Genomic DNA, 17,557 nt, shown 5'->3' on the forward strand with positions numbered 1-17,557 from the left:
AAATGTTCAGTTACCCGGTATTAGAGAGGCTGCTACTGAGGTAACTGAGATTGACTTTGTAACGTTGCCTATCAAATAAATGGCCACTAAATCTGTCTTCCTTCATAGCCAAACATTCCAAAAGAACTAAAAAGCCCATTTCCAGTTTAAAGGCTAATAAGATCTTTGGGCCCTGGGTTCTCACTTTTCTCTAGCCTGTTGCTATATGCTGCTTCCCTCGGAGCCACACCAAACTACTAATCATTCCTAAAAAGACCTTGTTTCTGATACCTCTGTGCTGTTCTGGGTCACAATTACTTGTCCCATAAGACTCAGTTTAAGGTGTTCTTTTGGAAGCTTTCCATGTCACACTGTGGCAAGGGCCTTCCCATTCTGGGGTGGATGCCCATCTGCCTTTCCCCAGCATCCTATGTGGACGTCTTGGGTCACCTTTTATAATACATGGACATACCTGGCTCTCCTATCTGCCTTGCCTTCCTGTCACCTCTTTGAAGACAGGAACTTGGTTTTGTTCATCTCTATGCCTTGAGCATTTGGCTTAGTGCCTGGTATAAGTAAATATTTCAGAGCAAGGTTGGGGTAGAGGGGTCCCTTATTCATTCATTCATTGGTTTATTCAATATTTTAGGAGCTGGGGATAAAACAAAACCCCATTCCCAAGCTTTCATGAAACTTACATTCTGAAATTGGCATGGGGGTGAGGAATGGAGTAAATAGACATTAACAAAAAAAAAAATAGTAAAAGTAAGTCATTCATATAGTATATTAGAAGTTGATAACTGCTATGGATAGACATGAAGCAGGTAAGGGGAGTGTCAGGGAGTTGTAGTTTTAAGTAGTGTGGCCTGTGTGGACCTTGCTAGAGTGACGTTTGGACAAAGACTCGGAGGATAATTATCAGTTGATTATTACATTTTCATAATTCGATTTCAGAGAATACCTTTATACCTATGGAAGGGAAGAATTCTGTAACTTTTCAGACTGAGAGCTGCAGGATGTATGCTCTTCATGATGTGCCAGGCAGCAGGCCAGCTGTCAGAGGGGAGCAAGCAGGGTGCTCATGTACACTAGTATCTGACCAGGATGGGCCCCTGCTGTCTGGATTAATCTGCACATTGACTCTCGATCTCTACAGGTCAGCTTCTGCCCAGTGAATGAATTGAATGAACCTAATCAACATTTTAGTTTTCACAGTAGGGAACCATACTGTTAAGTCAAAATGCGTTGAATTTTATTACAACCTCCTGCTTCAGTGATTGCTTGAGTTGCAAAATAGTTTTTAATGAAAGCATTGGTCAGGTTTTCTACTGATGGGATGAAACGAATGATATTTTAGGAGCATCTATCAAGCTTTGATGACCTCCAGGCAGTAGGAGCAAAGTTCTCTGGCTTCCTACTTGTAAAACACCATCTGCCTGCAGGAGTCCACTGTGAAATTAAGATAGAGTTAGCCCAATCTTGCATCAGCACAGGCAAGGACGTGTACACAATACACCTGAAAATGTCATCTTACCGTTCGGTGCTCTCTTTTGAAATATCATGGCCATTTTATCCTTCCTCTTCTTCCCTGTCATACCCACTACCCACGCCTGCACCCTACATTGATTCTTTGTAGAAGCAAATTTGGACACTGTCTCCAAGGAGGTTAATCTAACCTCTCTGTTCTTTTACATAATTTGATCAACGGCATATGTTATACAGGGCTTAAGAAACAGTGATTGGTTTTACCATCTTCATGTGTGTTTTCTCTGGCCTCAGCCTCTTTTCAGGACATCTTTCCCCTTCCTGCTTAGCATGACAGTAAGGTCCAGCCAGTCTGGGCCAAATACATGTCTTTCTGTCGCCACTCCTTATACTGTTTCCAACAACAACATTAGCTGTCATTTATTGTGTGCTCATCCTGTGCTGGCAGCAAAGCCTAGAACTTTACACATACACCTTCTCTTTGCCTGTCTTAAGAGGTTGATAATATTATTCTCATTTTGTAGCCAACAAACTGGAACTTCACAGAGGCTTATGTGCCCAAGCACACACAGCTAGCGAATGGTGAGACCACAGCTGAAACCCAGGACTGGGTTTTATGCTCTTGCCTACTAGACCATGCTTCCTGGAATGTCCTCCTACATATCCTGCCCATAGATGTTTCACCCATCGCTCAAAGCCCACCCTCATGATCAGAACTGGAAATTATCCCTCCCTTCTCCATCTGCCTACAGCATTTAGCAGACACTGGTCTTGCCCTGAAGAATACCACTTTGTGCTTATTGTATTTAATACTTTTTGTGGCTTAATTCTCCTGCCAGGCTGTCTACTTTTTTAAAGAAAGTTCTGGATCTTGTATAACTTCATATCCTGCACATTGCCTTCCATGGAGTAGGTATTTAGTAAATATCTGACAAATATGTGAATGAAGAAAAAAATTATAGATACAATTGTTAAGTGCATATTATGTTCAGGGACTGTGCCAAATGACTTATGTGGAATAAGACCTTCATTTCTCAACAACCCAATAAAATAGATACTGTCTCTATTTTGTAGCCAGGGAGACTGAGGATCAGAGAAAGAGTTTCTCATCCAAAGTGAGACATGGTTAGAAGAGACAGAGCCAGGAATCACATTCAAGTAGTCTGACCTGAGCCTTTAATGACTATATTAATATGTGCTTTTTCTTAATGTTGATACTATTTGGGGGGACAGAGCTGTTTTAAGATCTATATAGGCACACTTAAGAGTGGCCTCAGGCCAAATGATGTATACGGTGCCTGTTCACCTGCCTTTCAGCATTCCTTTGCCGCTCTCCTCAAATCCCTACCCTCATGCTCTCTACTGTCAATCACTGAGCCACCATGGTGTTAAGTTAAAACCAATGCCCTCCCCCATATGTATCCCCCACCTTCAGTACTCTTACTGATATATTACTGAAATCCTTCAAGATGCCAGGATGAGGGTATGAGGATCAACTGGTAGAGTATGAAACCCCAGGCCATGCAGTGGGTCCCAGGAGTGACGGGGTTAAGGGGAGTACTCATGGCCCAGTTCACATAAAGTAGGTCACCCTGTTGTGCACGTACCTAGACTATCCCAGGTATGTGAGATATCAGCTGGTCAAACTAATGGGCTCATCCTGTCTTTCTAGGTGGTTTCATCAGTTTCAATGGCTCTTGGAGGGTCCAGGGAATCCTGGCCATGTCTCGGTCCCTGGGGGATTATCCGCTGAAAAATCTCAACGTGGTCATCCCAGACCCAGACATCCTGACCTTTGACCTGGACAAGCTTCAGCCCGAGTTCATGATCTTGGCATCAGATGGCCTCTGGGATGCTTTCAGCAATGAAGAAGCAGTTCGATTCATCAAGGAGCGCTTGGATGAACCTCACTTTGGGGCCAAAAGCATAGTTTTACAGTCATTTTACAGAGGCTGCCCTGACAATATAACAGTCATGGTGGTGAAGTTCAGAAATAGCAGCAAAACAGAAGAGCAGTGAACCCTTCAGGGGTCTCAGCTGCCTTAGACTAAAGGACTTTCAACACACTGGTCTCTTTTAATTTAGTGAAAAGTGTGGGAGTTGTAATTAGGATCATCCATCCCAGACATGGAATCCCCCCTCCCTGGTGGTCTTAGGTCTATAATCAGTGACGAACAGAGGGTGCCGTTGGCCAATGTAGTTAAGAAACTGGAAAATGGTTTCTTCATGTTTTCCCAACTCTTTCATCCAGTGCCCAAAATATATAAATAAATAGCTGTAGAGTCACATATATGAAGTGAATAGCATATGTGCCATTTAGTCTCCCTGAAGATTCTTTTCAAGATCCTGTTCAAGGTCCTCCAGGCATCAGCTGTTGTGTCCTCTCTTTGGAACAGTGGACAGGACAGGCCACCCAGTGCTGCAGGAGACAGACCACTGTGTCACCTGTGAGTGGTCAGGGGCTGATGTGGCCAACACCCTCTGCCAAGAGACAGAGCTGTCCTAAGAATGCTTTGTCCTTCTGAGCCCATGTTTTCTGCTCAGTAGCAGCTTGGAAGCAGATTTGGAATGGTTTATTATTTTGGCTGCTCTTGGGGACTGCGAGAAGCAGAGAGGATGAGAGACCAGTGGCAACTGCCTGCACAGCAGAAATAACCCTTTTCCCTTGCTTCCTTTAATAGTTAAATAGACTTTGTATACCACCTGACCAAACTTTGTGCATTTATCCTAATCATGCATGACCGTTAACCTTTTGCTTAGTCCTTACCGTATGTAAGAGGCAGCTGTTAAATTCACCGACACCCTGATTTTTCATCTTACGTGAGCAAGAAACCACATTGGGGAAATGAAAAAAGCAAGCCACAATACCATGATTCCTTCCGTTTTCAACAGTAGATGAAGGAAATGATACTGAATGAGTCACAGTGTTCCCTGGCAAGTAAGCTGTTTGCATTGAGAAAGGAGTGAGCTGGTGAGGTTACCACCCTGAATTGAGCTCCAGCTGCCAGTTTTTGTGTTTTTCCTTGCCCCTTTCCAAGTAGTTTTCAAGTGTCACGCAGTGTTCTGAGAAGCAGCAGCCTATAACTGTATTTGTGTTCCTTGAAGCCAGGTGGAGTTCCCAGCTACTGCAGCTTGGGATTTGGTGGGAAACTACTGGGATGAGCTTCTCCTTGACAATGGAAAGGCAGCAGTCTTTAACATTTGGTTGCAAATCTCCATCCACATCAGGGAGCTTTCCCCAGGCAAACACAAACCGCCCCCTGTGGCCTGCAGGCCTGCAGGGGAGGCAGCAAAGGGATCTGGCAGTGGCAACACAGCAAGTCGGGAATTCAAGCGTGAACCCATATTGGTAAGTGGGCCAGAATTATTTAGGGGCCTGGCTTGCTGCTCTCCATTTCCTGTATCACTAATGTATCGTTTTTCCAACCTTGGTATTTTATAAGTTTATTTAGAGAAAATGCTGGGTCACTCTCTTTGCCTAAGGTGACTCAAACAGCCAAACAAAACTTTCGTTGCCTCCCACCCCTCTGTATCCACCTGGTTTTGTTCTTTCCCTGTGAGCATTTGTGGTTATAGCTTCCCATATGCCACATTCACCGGCCACCTCCTCGCCGTGGAGCCCTGCCCTCTCCCCTCCTGCTGCTGTAGAGCTTTCCCAAAGCAGTGTCCAGGGGAGAATTCGAGACAGTGAAGAAATTGCCTTGTGGATGTGGAGGGCTGCAGTCTGTCTTGATTTCTCCAAGCACTTAACTTTCTTTGACTGCACTGAGAATTGCTGATGATTTCCCATGAGATTTGCTTACTTTTTTGTTTACTATATTTTCCAGAATTACAGTTAGAACCTTGGTTGTTTTTAGCCATAGAATCTTCTAGTACAAAGTATCTGCCACCATTTTAGATTTAAGCATTTGCCTATGGGGAGACACTGAATATGTGGATGTGTGTATTAATATTTGGGGTGGGGACAGGGAAGGGAATGTGGAAAACAAATGCTGGCTGTGAGCAGTGCTGAGATGGCCAGGCCAGGCGGCTGAGTTTGCTTGGAAATTCAGGACATTCTGACTCCTAAGAGTTGCCCCCACCCACCATTGAACTGAAATCAGCACCAATGGTGTCAGCACGTTACAGCCCATAGCCAACTTTCTTTATTTTTAACATAGCACAAAAATGTATAATAGCAAGGAAAAGACATTTTTAAATTCCACAGTTATTTTTATTGGCTAAAATGAAAGCAGCAGTGTTTTGATAAAGATGAAAAAGAAAAGCTACTAAATTAGTAAATCAGTGGTTACGTGCCCTGCAGAATTTCTTAACAGATGGTGCTGAGTGCACGAGTTACATAACTTTCTCTCTAACTGAGGTTCACAAGGCGTCTTCTAAATTTTGCTTTGTACAATTAATTCATTTCTGATGTTAACCAAATAGAGTGTATATATCCTACTCCCATTACTGCCTCTTTCCCCCCTACTATGGCTTGTAGATTTTCAAAAGATAGAAGTTCTAGGCAAAACTGTAGCAGTTTCATTAATAGTTAGGATAGTTATATCTAAAATCAGAGTATTTTGTTCCCTTCCTTCTGGAGCTCTCTCTCCCTAGCCCTTTTCCAGCTGTTGGGGATGTGCAGACATCACTCCTGGGGTGCCCTGTGGTACACTGGCTGCTCCCCAGGGACCTGGGAATGCTGAATCTAGCCATTAGGGAAATTGATTTGAGATGTTTGCATGTGAAGCTTCCCTAAGCAGCACTGCCAAAGCTTTGGAATTGTCACCCAAGGCTTCCTAGACTCCCTAGCTAGCTCGAGTTCGAATTGCCAATAGTCCCCATGGTGCCAAATTTTGGGATGGTTTTACAGTCTTTTAGAAATGAAGACGGGAATGGCCATGTGCTTATGAGACCTCAGCAAGATGCCAGGCCCAGGTCTCCATTAATGCAGTGCTCTGCTGCTGCTCCACTGGCAATTTGTACTCTTAACATAGGTTGGGGGAGGGACAGCTAGGGAAATTTTTTTTTAAATTAATTGTATCTACAATTCTTTCATCATAGGACTAAACAACACTTACATAGAAAGCTCCAAAGCTGTTCCCAAGACCTGTATTTATTTTATATGAACAACTTGCCCCAAGGCAATTAACTCTGAATTGCTGTTCTAATGTGACATATCTGTGTACATATGTACATATTACTGGTAACCAGTGGCTGCATTTTATTCCTTGCTGTGGACTGAGGTATTGGCTTCTTGAATCTTGTATATGTCATAAGAATATTACACAGAGAGTGTTATAGTGAAGGATGCAAGCTGGATAATTTAAAACGGGCTTTATTTCATACAAGTATAACTATTACATCATTTTGGGTAAATGGCAAACAGGATTGCATGAGAGTGATGGCATCATCATTTCAATTTAATCTGAAGTGGCTCTAGGAATTGATTTCACTGTTGGATTCTAGGAAATTGAGTCCACTGTTTCCTTTGCATTTAATTTCCTTTGTGTTTAATTTGACCACAGAAACTTTTTTGAGTAGCACCTAGTAACATTGCAAGAACTTGTGTATCAAGGTGTATCTTGATTTTCCTGATTTTTTTTGTTCTCTAAAAGTTGTTGCCAGATCTCTCTTGCAACTGTGTCAATGAAAGGTCTGTGTTTAGAAAAGGCAGCAAATCATTGTATATTTGAAATTATAGGAATATATGCTTTGTATAAAACTTTTCCAATGATTTCAGAAATTCTTTTTTCCTCCTTTTGACCCACCACTAGACTGTTCATCCCCTAATAGTTCCCCCAAATTGCCTTAGCATGTCGCACCAGCATTTGTCATCCAGCTCTGGAGAAATGACATGACTGTTTGTTAGATACTATGCCTGTTTAATTGCCTCTGGATTAAGTCATTGATATCTAGACTTTTGAGCTAGTTAGCTATAGAAATAATAGAATCCAGTGTTTCCCAAAGTGTGTTCCAAAGAACACAAGTTCCAAAGATGCTCTTCTAAATATAGGATTCTAGTATCAAATAAGTTTGGAAAACACATACCATCTTAGAAAGTTAGTAAAAATGAGCACATTAAAGGCTCTAATTTAAATGTCCTGCAGGGGAGAGAAAAAAACAACAAATATCTACTGTCAGTTAGCCCAGTGTTTTCCAGATTAATTTGACCACAGAAACTTTTTTGAGTAGCACCTAGTAACACTGCAAGGAACTTGTGTTCTAAAGAACACCCTTTGGGAAATTCTGGTATATTGAAATATTGCTGTGTTTTCATTCACGATGACTCTTAGTAGTAGCAGTAAAATTTGCAACTTAGAAGCATGAGCCTTTCATATATGAAGCTGACTTGTTAATAAAAGCAGTGTTAAGAAGTAGTATGACTTAATATGACCAACAGCAGCCTCATATTGATAGCAGAACAATCCTACTTAAAAATGCCGTGGTGCAATGTCGGCTCACTGCAAGCTCCGCCTCCCAGGTTCACACCATTCTCCTGCCTCAGCCTCCCGAGCAGCTGGGACTACAAGTGGCCTCCACCACACCTGGCTAATTTTTTGTATTTTTAGTAGAGACGGGGTTTCACTGTGTTAGCCAGGATGGTCTTTATCTCTTGACCTCATGATCCACCCGCCTTGGCCTCCCAAAGTGCTGGGATTATAGGTGTGAGCCACCACACCCGGCCATCCCTTTCTTTTATATGAATAATGAGCAAGAGCCCTGCCATAGCTAGATATGTCTCAAATTCATTCCAAGATCTTTCCATTGCTTTTTTGCAGTTACCTTTGCTTTTCGGGTTGAATCAAAATGAATAGTTTTATATTTCATTACTATGTGATATTTGAAAATATATAGAAAATCACAGAAAAGGAAAAACACAAATTTGATTTTAATTCACTTTTGAAATTTTAACGATTTTTAAAACTAATGATCCCTTATATAATAATTGAAATGTAAACTATTAACACTTATTTACTTTCCTTTATTGTCCTCTCTGGATTCAGTGAAATAATTTGAAATCAATTAGAGTTCATACCTTCTAAAATTCCTGTCCCGTATCATCCCACCTTTTGTGTTTTATGTACATAATTAAGTTTAGCAAGTTATCTCTTGCCTAAAATGTGAGGCCTTCCTGTAGTTCCACAGCAGTTACTCTTGGCTACAGAAATAGGTTTGGGAAGCTATGAGAGATTACCCCAAAGTAATGGATGAAACAAATCTAGTCGAAAACACGGTACGGAGTGAATTAAGGCAAAAGTCATTAACTTAAAATTACATCCAATATTTAGGAATAGCTCACCATCTGCACATTATCCAAAACATTTTAAAAAACTAAAAGTAAGATCTCTTAGGCTAGGTGGTGGATTGCAAAGGGCAAGGGGCAGTTGATACCATGAGGCTTCCAATAGATGCATTTCTAAACATTTTTTCTAATATGTAAATTTGTTTGCTGATCCTTAGTAATGTTAATGCTTTGTCTATTTGTTATTTTTACCACTGTTGAACAGCAAACTGTTGAGGCTAGGGTTGATTATTGATAATTTTTATGTGTTTAGTAATAACCACAGCATCCTATGTACAACTGCTTTAATAAATCCAAGTTAAGGACTTTGAGGAGAGCATGTAGCAACTATTCATTTTAACAAATCATCACAGACAGTTTCCCTGTTCAAAGCGCCACCAAAAAGCAAGCATGCAGCAAAGGTATAGATTGTATTTAGAGATGTGGTTTCATTTATTCTTGAAGTCCTATAACCTTGCATTATTTAAACACAAAATCCCACCTAACATTTGCCAAATCCAAGTTAATCTCAAAAACCTCCGAGGACATTGAGCACAAGCAGATTGCTGTGAAGGCACTGGTGGCAGACTGTGGTGGAGAGAGGGTTGAGTGACCCAGAGCAAAGCCTGCCCGGGTTACTCGCTGCCACTTCAGGAGAGGGCTTGTATCAGCTCTCATTACCTTTTGTCATGAGGCAGTTCATAAGTTAAATATGATATCATGCATTATCTCAAAATATTTCTATATTTATTAGATAATTCACTATGTAAAATGTGTTCATGCAGAAGCAAAGGCGGATGTAATAGTCAAGTATCAGGGAAAAACCCCTTTAGGATACCCAGACATTAAAAATGTAAAAAGTAGCTTATAAGAAATGTGGATTATCAGATTTTTACTATATATAGGTTGTGTTTAATAGTAATTTCTGACACTTGCACATAGATCAAGAAAAGGCAGTTGTTACCACTTTTCATCATTCAAAAAATGGGCTTCTCTCTTAGCGTATTGGTTAATGCTTTGCTTATTTGTTAATGAGGATAGCACTTTAATTTTAAAGCTTCCTTTTGTAGGACTGATGGCACGGGCAGAATCACATTTAAGAAAAATGGTTTGGAATACTTTCTAATAAAAAACTGTAAAATCAGTTTCCAGTGTGGTCAAAATTAGAATGTAAAGTAAAGCATTTTTTAGAAAATACAGAAGCCCAAATCAAGGGAGAGTAATATAAAAGGAAATATTTTAAATTAAGAAAAGGAGGTGTTATAGTTTATTACATCATGAATTATGCTTTCTGTACTTACGCTGTTAGTGAAGGAGATAACATTGAAGTGAGAAAATGAACATTCTCAGTTATTTGTGAAGTTAGTAAAATTGCAGTCCCTATTCCATTTTTTTCTGATGAAAATGGATACATGAGATCTCATTTATTGCTGTCCTCAACACTTTTACTGTCCTAGGTTCCGTTCATGTTCCAAATTGTGGACAATAAAACTGAAGTCAGATAAACATAGTCACAGCTACAACTGAGAGGGAGTTTTAACATAGTGGTAATTTTGCAAATGCCAACATGAATACTAGTGAGTACTCAATTTACAACAGACAATTTCACAAAAACAAACCACAGAGTGATTTGATATTCTTGCTTCTTAGAGAGTTTTCTAATCCATATAATGCAATGGGTCAGGTTGCTCATATAACTTAAAAAATTAATCCTGTAGAAATGATGTATTAGACATCTCTAACCCAAGAAAAAGATGTCTTTTGTATAAGTTTTAAATTCTCATTTGTCTATCTTAGGACAAATGATGACTTCTTCATGTAGTAATGAAAATGTCTAAATCCTGCTGTGTGGAGAAAAGCTAGAACCATGGGACATTAAGCAAGAATACTCCTCTTATTTAGGCTCCCAGACTACAACTAACAGTCTTTATTTATCATCTTGGTTATTGTTTTATCTCAAGCATATACAGTGTGCAGAAAGTAGAATAATGAATAAAATATGACCATGTAGAAAACCCATAACTTTTGCTTCTATTCTAGAAAGCAGTGTTTGTTCTTTTTAATTTATTACATGTTCACATTGAAACTTTAACATCTACAATATTGTCTTTCAGTTTACTCTTCAATTACTAAAGCAAGTGATTTTGATATATAGCACTTACACAACTGCAGTTCAGGTCACAGAATTGAAATCTATTTGATAGTGTCTCAGCATTCTCATGGGCAGCCAGGAAAAAAAAAAAAAAAAAAAAAAAACAGAGAGAGAGAGAGACAAACAGAAATTTTAGTGGGTTCAGATAAATGATTATTCTGAAAAACCTGAAAAATAGTAATTAAACAGTTCATTCCAAAAGACCCCAATGTAAACTCTGCTCACATACATAATTTGTATAAGGAAAATGTATGAATTTTTTTCTTAAAAATAGAAGCATCATTGCATTTATAACAGATTGCTCAATCTTACGAACAGATTACATTGGGAAAGTCACTATTATTGCTGTAAGTGTGTTTGTATATTTTATTCTTTCCTTTTGTGTGTGTGAACATCTACTATGTGCCAGGCAGTGGCTGTGTCTGAGTGAATGTATCCATCGGTGAGCACTCAGGCGCCATCACTGCCCGCTTGGGGCTTACACCCTAGTGGGGCCTCAGAGATATTATAACACTCAATATTGACCCAATGGGATGAAAATTGTTATCTTCATGATTTCTTCCAATGGGCTTAGATTTGTTGGGACAGGGCAGAATTAGAATAATTATTTCTCACATATAAGAGTAAGTGATATGAGATTGGGAATTTCTTGCCAACACTCAAGCAAACTGCAGAAGATAATTACTCCATTTTACTAGCTCACCTAGTTTCTGAAGGATGGGGTGGGGAGTAAGACATGGAGCCTCTGGGGACCAGGACGGGAGGTGGGACTGTCCCAGTGGAGGGTGCCACTGGAAACCTCCACCCAAGTGGGCCAGCAGCTGTGCAAGGGTGCGGCAGTAGGCTGGTGAAAGCCAGGTTGTCTCTCTCTCAACATCTTTCTGGGGGAAGAAAAGGATTATAGAAAAGGAGAAAAGGGAGGAGCAAGAACATCTCTCCATGGCCTATTTTTATTTTTGTTCCCAAAAGATTAGTGTAATAACCTTATGCCCCCAAAGAGAGCCCAGAACTGAAAATATCTTCAGTGTTTCTGAGTATAAATCAGTGAATCTGTTATATAGAAAGTTAACATTTCAGGAGCACAATTATTTCCTGATTTCAAATATGAACAGAAGACTAAATGTCAGATTTTTTTAAAATAATAAATTTGGTATCCATAGTTACTTTACACATTCCAGAGTCTAAGCATGGAATTTATGTTTTGTATTTTGAACAAAAATAGCAACATCTGTTTTCTGTATGGCAAAGAAAAACTAAATCCCAGACTTTTATTTTTAACCACAGAAACCATCACTTCTTTCTAAATTATTTGCTTGCCTGCTCATTTCCCCTAAATATGTCTTTCTGTTTATGCCAATGGCTTTTTAAATCCAAATACTAGTTATTGCCGAATTGCATTAGAATCCTATTGAATTAGAATAATTCATATACTTCATATACTAGACAGTAAATGGTTAGGGACGGTAAAGATCTGATTGTGATCAAAAGTAGGGTTTTTGTTTTGTTTTTAATCATGAGCACATATAAAAGGAAATTCAAATGAAACCAAGCCAATTTCTGATTTAGTAAGATTAAAATCATAGATGGAGCTCAGTTACTAAGGATGGAAAGGAGGAAAGCACAGAGTGGGGAGAGAAAAAGGGGAAGGAAAAAAATTGAGTAGTGTTTTTTTGGGGAACAGTATAATGTCTCAGAAGTTCTTATCTCTTATCCTGCTGATGTTGAGACAGTGGCTTTGTATAAGCTTTTATTTATACCTATTTCAACATCATGAAAATTTTTCCATCAGCATTTTCTTGCAACTTTAAAAATCACAAGGGATTATTTGTTTATAAAGAGATACAGGATCTATAATTTATTGGCAACACTTTATTTTAGGAATCTTCAAATTGTATTTAATAAATAAATCACAGGTCAAAATGACTGTCAAATCAATCAGGCTTTCTCGTAAGTTATTTCCTGAAAACTATCCATGATAAATACAAAAAGCCTTGGCGAAACCTCATTACTCTTGGAAGTCTTCAGAGGTTATTATACCAACTGATCTATATTTGTCTCTAAGAGACATTTGAAACACAGTTACAATGTCAATTTGGTGCAACATTACCTGTAGTAGAGCTCAGAGTATATGGCAGTGCACGGTCACTCAAGATGCATGGCGTGTCATTTGGGTCGCTTTGATGGGTTGGTTGCTGGGGTAGAATTAGCCTTGTAGAGACTAATGTGTTCTTGCTATCTCTGATCCTGTGTTGTATAAAAATGAACAGCTAAAAATTTACCCAGGACAAGATTAAAGCAAAAATAAACACATAAAGTTGTTAGACTTTAAACATGAGACTGCTGGTATTAAGTTAAACTCATTTTCCATTCTAATATCTGTTCTTGAATTTTATAATTTCTCTATGCTTTTGAGTTGGAGTAGCTGAGCTGGGGTTCTATGTGGAAAGCAATGAAACAATTCATGGGTAGAGGATAAGACCAAAGCATAACAGAAGCAAGAGGCAGGAGGTTTCCAGACTTTGGTGCTTTCATTTGGAAGGGGAATAAGCCTGGCTCTGGTTCAAAACAAGGCAATTTATAAACATGTATACAATGTATGCAACAAAAAATGTTTATTGTAAACCTAACACAACTTTTACCCAGCTTTATAGTAACGCATCGACAAAGTTTATATAGTAATTACTATAAGGTCACAAGGGTTACATTATACACAGATGTAGGCTCCAGCAACACAGCATGACGCACCTCTGAGAAAAGTGTTCAGAACAGAATATCCATCTGCAAAGGTTTTCACAAGATGCAGGAAGAAACACTGTAAAATTTGGAGACAGAATGAAATAGAGGTAAACTCTCTCCAGGATTCTAGGCTCTGAAGAGTGGGTAGTACTCATGGCTTAGGCCATATTGTAGTAACATGGTGACTTGCACTAACCATGTAGATGGAGTTCGTGGATTAGACAATTCTCAGAATTTTCTAGAAAAAGTTGGGGCCAGACATAGTGGCTCTCGCCTGTAATACCTACACTTTGGGAGGCCAAGGCAGGAGGATCACTTGAGCTCAGGAGTTTGAGACCAGCCTGGTCAACACAGTGAGACCCTTTTAAAAAAAGGGGAAAGTAAAGGAGTTTGTTATGCAGGTGAAACAATTGCCTACTCTACCTGCTTTCAAATTTAAGTCTGAGAAATATAAAAGTTCATCTCTACATATAAAATGCTTTTTCAAAAAGTTATCTTGTTTATATGCTAAGGTTCACTAAAGGAGAAAAAAAAGGAAGTGCAGAAGTTTTTAAAGGTACATATAAAAAGGGATTCACTACAAAAGTGAAGTTAAATTTCTCTCCTAATCCTACTATTCATTGAGCTATGAGATAGAGTGGACTATCACTTGATTTGTGAACACCAAATTAACCTCTACCTACAGCTTTTCAACTGTTCTTCTCCTGAAACCGTGAAAGACTTTTTAAAATAAATCAATCACAGCAGGCTTGAGGGATGGGAGAACTGCCAGATCTGTGTCCAGAGAAACAGTCATCGCAATGTGAATTTACCAGAAGTCAGAAATTTTCCACCTTTTCATTTGTGAAGAGGGCAGAGTGAATGTTGTTAACATCAGGCCCAGAACCTACTTTGTGCCAGGTTCATAAAGTAAACCTTCCCTGATGCTATTCAGTGAGTAAGCAGTAAAAGGCAAGCAAATGTGACCCTGTCCTCTCTCCTCGTTCAAATGGGAAGACCTGGCTCCATATTGTGATGGCTTCATTAGTGAGAGATGTGTACTCTTCAGGTTTGTAACCAGGATGCTGTGCCCCTTTCCATGCTACCATGGAATTCAGACTCTGCTGAATGGGAATTCAGACTCTGCTGCCTGAAATGGAAGGCAATCACTTATTGAGGAGCAAGGAAGAGAAGGCATTTTTTATTTCTGCTATCTCCAATCCATCAGTGTGGGCTGCTCACTCAGGCTGGGATCTATTCTCCAACAAGATGCATCCCAGAGCATGGAGCTCCTGCGTCACGGACAAGCTGCTTTCTGTCTGCCTCACAGGAAATTGGGTTTATCTCTTCACTTCGGCCCCACTCATCATTGGCCCTGACCCTCAGGAAGAGGAAAACTGTTTTGTACGTTCCTAAAATTTGGATGCCCTCAGCTGTAACAGACCACTGCACCCACCATGGTCAGGAACTCACACATGCAGGGCCAAGAAGTCTGTGGTCACAGGGTTGGTTCAGTGGCTCAATGATGTCAACAAGAGCCAGGCTCTCCACCTCAGCCACTGCCCTGGCCTTTAGGCTCTTCTCATGGGATCCACATGGTTGCTTCAGATACTATCATTGCAGACCTAACATCTGGCCAAAGAAAAGGAGACTTTCTCCTTTGTCTTTATTAGAAAGCAACACCCCCAGAAGCCCACCAGCAGACATCACCTGGGGTCCCACTGGTTGGGATTGGTTCACATGTCAAAGCATGAGGAGCAAGAAAGGCTGGTAAAGAGCAGTGGCAGCCTGAGCAACATAGTAAGCCCCATCTCTACAAAGTTTTTGAAAAATTAGCCAGGTGTGGTGGCACACGCCTGTAGTCCCAGCTACTTGGGGGGTGCTGAGGTGTGAGGATCACTTGGACCCAAAAGCTCAAGTTTGTAGTAAGCTATGATCGTGCCACTGTATTCCAGCCTGAGCAACAGAGCAAGACTCTGTCTTAAACAACAAAAGTGACTGAGGTGGGAGGCAGCCCCTGCCTGCACAGAAGAAAGCGGGACGCTGGGCACGTGAGGCTGGGGGCTTAGCAGCAAACACAGCATTTGGCCTGCACCCCAGCAGTCTTTGCTCATGACATTTTGATGCCACTTTTTACCTTTACCTAAATTTGTTAATATATTTGTTAAAACATCTGCGTTATAAAAATGATTTATCTTCATTGTTGAGACTGAAATAAAAGGTACTTTTAAAGCAGGAAGAAATCTTTGAGAGGCATTTTCTGTTCAAATTTTGTTATATTTTCATCCTGTTTCTGTAGTTTGTACATATGTTGGAAGAGAGGGAAGAGTGGCATTCAGAACCATCACAGCAGTTGCTGCAACCTTTTAAAAGAATGACAAAATTTATCTTTTTTATTATTATTATACTTTTAAGTTTTAGGGTACATGTGCACAATGTGCAGGTTTGTTACATGTGTATCCATGTGCCATGTTGGTGTGCTGCATCCAATAACTCGTCATTTAGCAATAGGTATATCTCCTAATGCTGTCCCTCCCCCCTCCCCCCACCCCACAACAGTCCCCAGAGTGTGATGTTCCCCTTCCTGTGTCCATGAGTTCTCATTATTCAATTCCCACCTATGAGTGAGAACATGCGGTGTTTGGTTTTTTGTCCTTGCGATAGTTTACTGAGAATGATGGTTTCCAGTTTCATCCATGTCCCTACAAAGGACATGAACTCATCATTTTTTATGGCTGCATAGTATTCCATGGTGTGTATGTGCCACATTTTCTTAATCCAGTCTGTCGTTGTTGGACATTTGGGTTGGTTCCAAGTCTTTGCTATTGTGAATAGTGCAGCAATAAAGATACGTGTGCATGTGTCTTTATAGCAGCATGATTTATAGTCCTTTGGGTATATACCCAGTAATGGGATGGCTGAGTCAAATGGTATTTCTAGTTCTAGATCCCTGAGGAATCCCCACACTGACTTCCACAATGGTTGAACTAGTTTACAGTCCCAACGGTGTAAAAGTGTTCCTATTTCTCCACATCCTCTCCAGCACCTGTTGTTTCCTGACTTTTTAATGATGGCCATTCTAACGGGTGTGAGATGGTATCTCATTGTGGTTTTGATTTGCATTTCTCTGATGGCCAGTGATGATGAGCATTTTTTCATGTGTTTTTTGGCTGCATAAATGTCTTCTTTTGAGAAGTGTCTGTTCATGTCCTTTGCCCACTTTTTGATGGGGTTGTTTTTTTCTTGTAAATTTGAGTTCATTGTAGATTCTGGATATTAGCCCTTTGTCAGATGAGTAGGTTGCAAAAATTTTCTCCCATTCTGTAGGTTGCCTGTTCACTCTGATGGTAGTTTCTTTTGCTGTGCAGAAGCTCTTTAGTTTAATTAGATCCCATTTGTCAATTTTGGCTTTTGTTGCCATTGCTTTTGGTGTTTTAGACATGAAGTCCTTGCCCATGCCTATGTCCTGAATGGTATTGCCTAGGTTTTCTTCTAGGGTTTTTATGGTTTTAGGTCTAACATGTAAGTCTTTAATCCATCTTGAATTAATTAGGAAAAGAGGAAGTCAAATTGTCCCTGTTTGCAGATGACATGATAGAAAACCCCATTGTCTCAGCCCAAAATCTCCTTAAGCTGATTAGCAACTTCAGCAAAGTCTCAGGATACAAAAATCAATGTACAAAAATCACAAGCATTCTTATACAGCAATAACAGACAAGCAGAGAGCCAAATCATGAGTGAACTCACATTCACAATTGCTTCAGAGAATAAAATACCTAGGAATCCAACTTACAAGGGATGTGAAGGACCTCTTCAAGGAGAACTACAAACCACTGCTCAATGAAATAAAAGAGGATACAAACAAATGGAAGAACATTCCATGCTCATGGGTTGGAAGAATCAATTATCATGAAAATGGCCATACTGCCCAAGGTAATTTATAGATTCAATGCCATCCCCAT

General features: G+C 40.0%; 1 protein-coding gene and 1 long non-coding RNA gene across 4 annotated transcripts in view; one reads left to right on the plus strand and one right to left on the minus strand.

Moving 5' to 3' along the window:
* The window catches only part of PPM1L (protein phosphatase, Mg2+/Mn2+ dependent 1L), a 318,324-nt gene extending 307,577 nt beyond the window's left edge, over positions 1–10,747 (plus strand). For all 3 annotated transcript variants that reach the window (XM_003256389.4, XM_030822770.1, XM_030822769.1), the window contains one exon: positions 3,137–10,747. In XM_003256389.4, coding sequence (XP_003256437.1) covers positions 3,137–3,483 — 347 coding nt within the window. In that variant the 3' untranslated portion in view covers positions 3,484–10,747. The remainder of the gene's footprint in view (positions 1–3,136) is intronic.
* On the minus strand, positions 5,387–15,440 carry LOC115837284. The gene is made up of 2 exons (XR_004032342.1): positions 12,988–15,440; positions 5,387–11,761 (listed from the first exon to the last, which is right to left on the minus strand). It is a non-coding gene; the product is annotated as an uncharacterized LOC115837284 (long non-coding RNA).
* Positions 15,441–17,557: the final 2,117 nt, after the last annotated feature.

Source organism: Nomascus leucogenys, chromosome 11 (genome assembly GCF_006542625.1).
Source record: "Nomascus leucogenys isolate Asia chromosome 11, Asia_NLE_v1, whole genome shotgun sequence".
NCBI classification, from domain to species: domain Eukaryota; kingdom Metazoa; phylum Chordata; class Mammalia; order Primates; family Hylobatidae; genus Nomascus; species Nomascus leucogenys.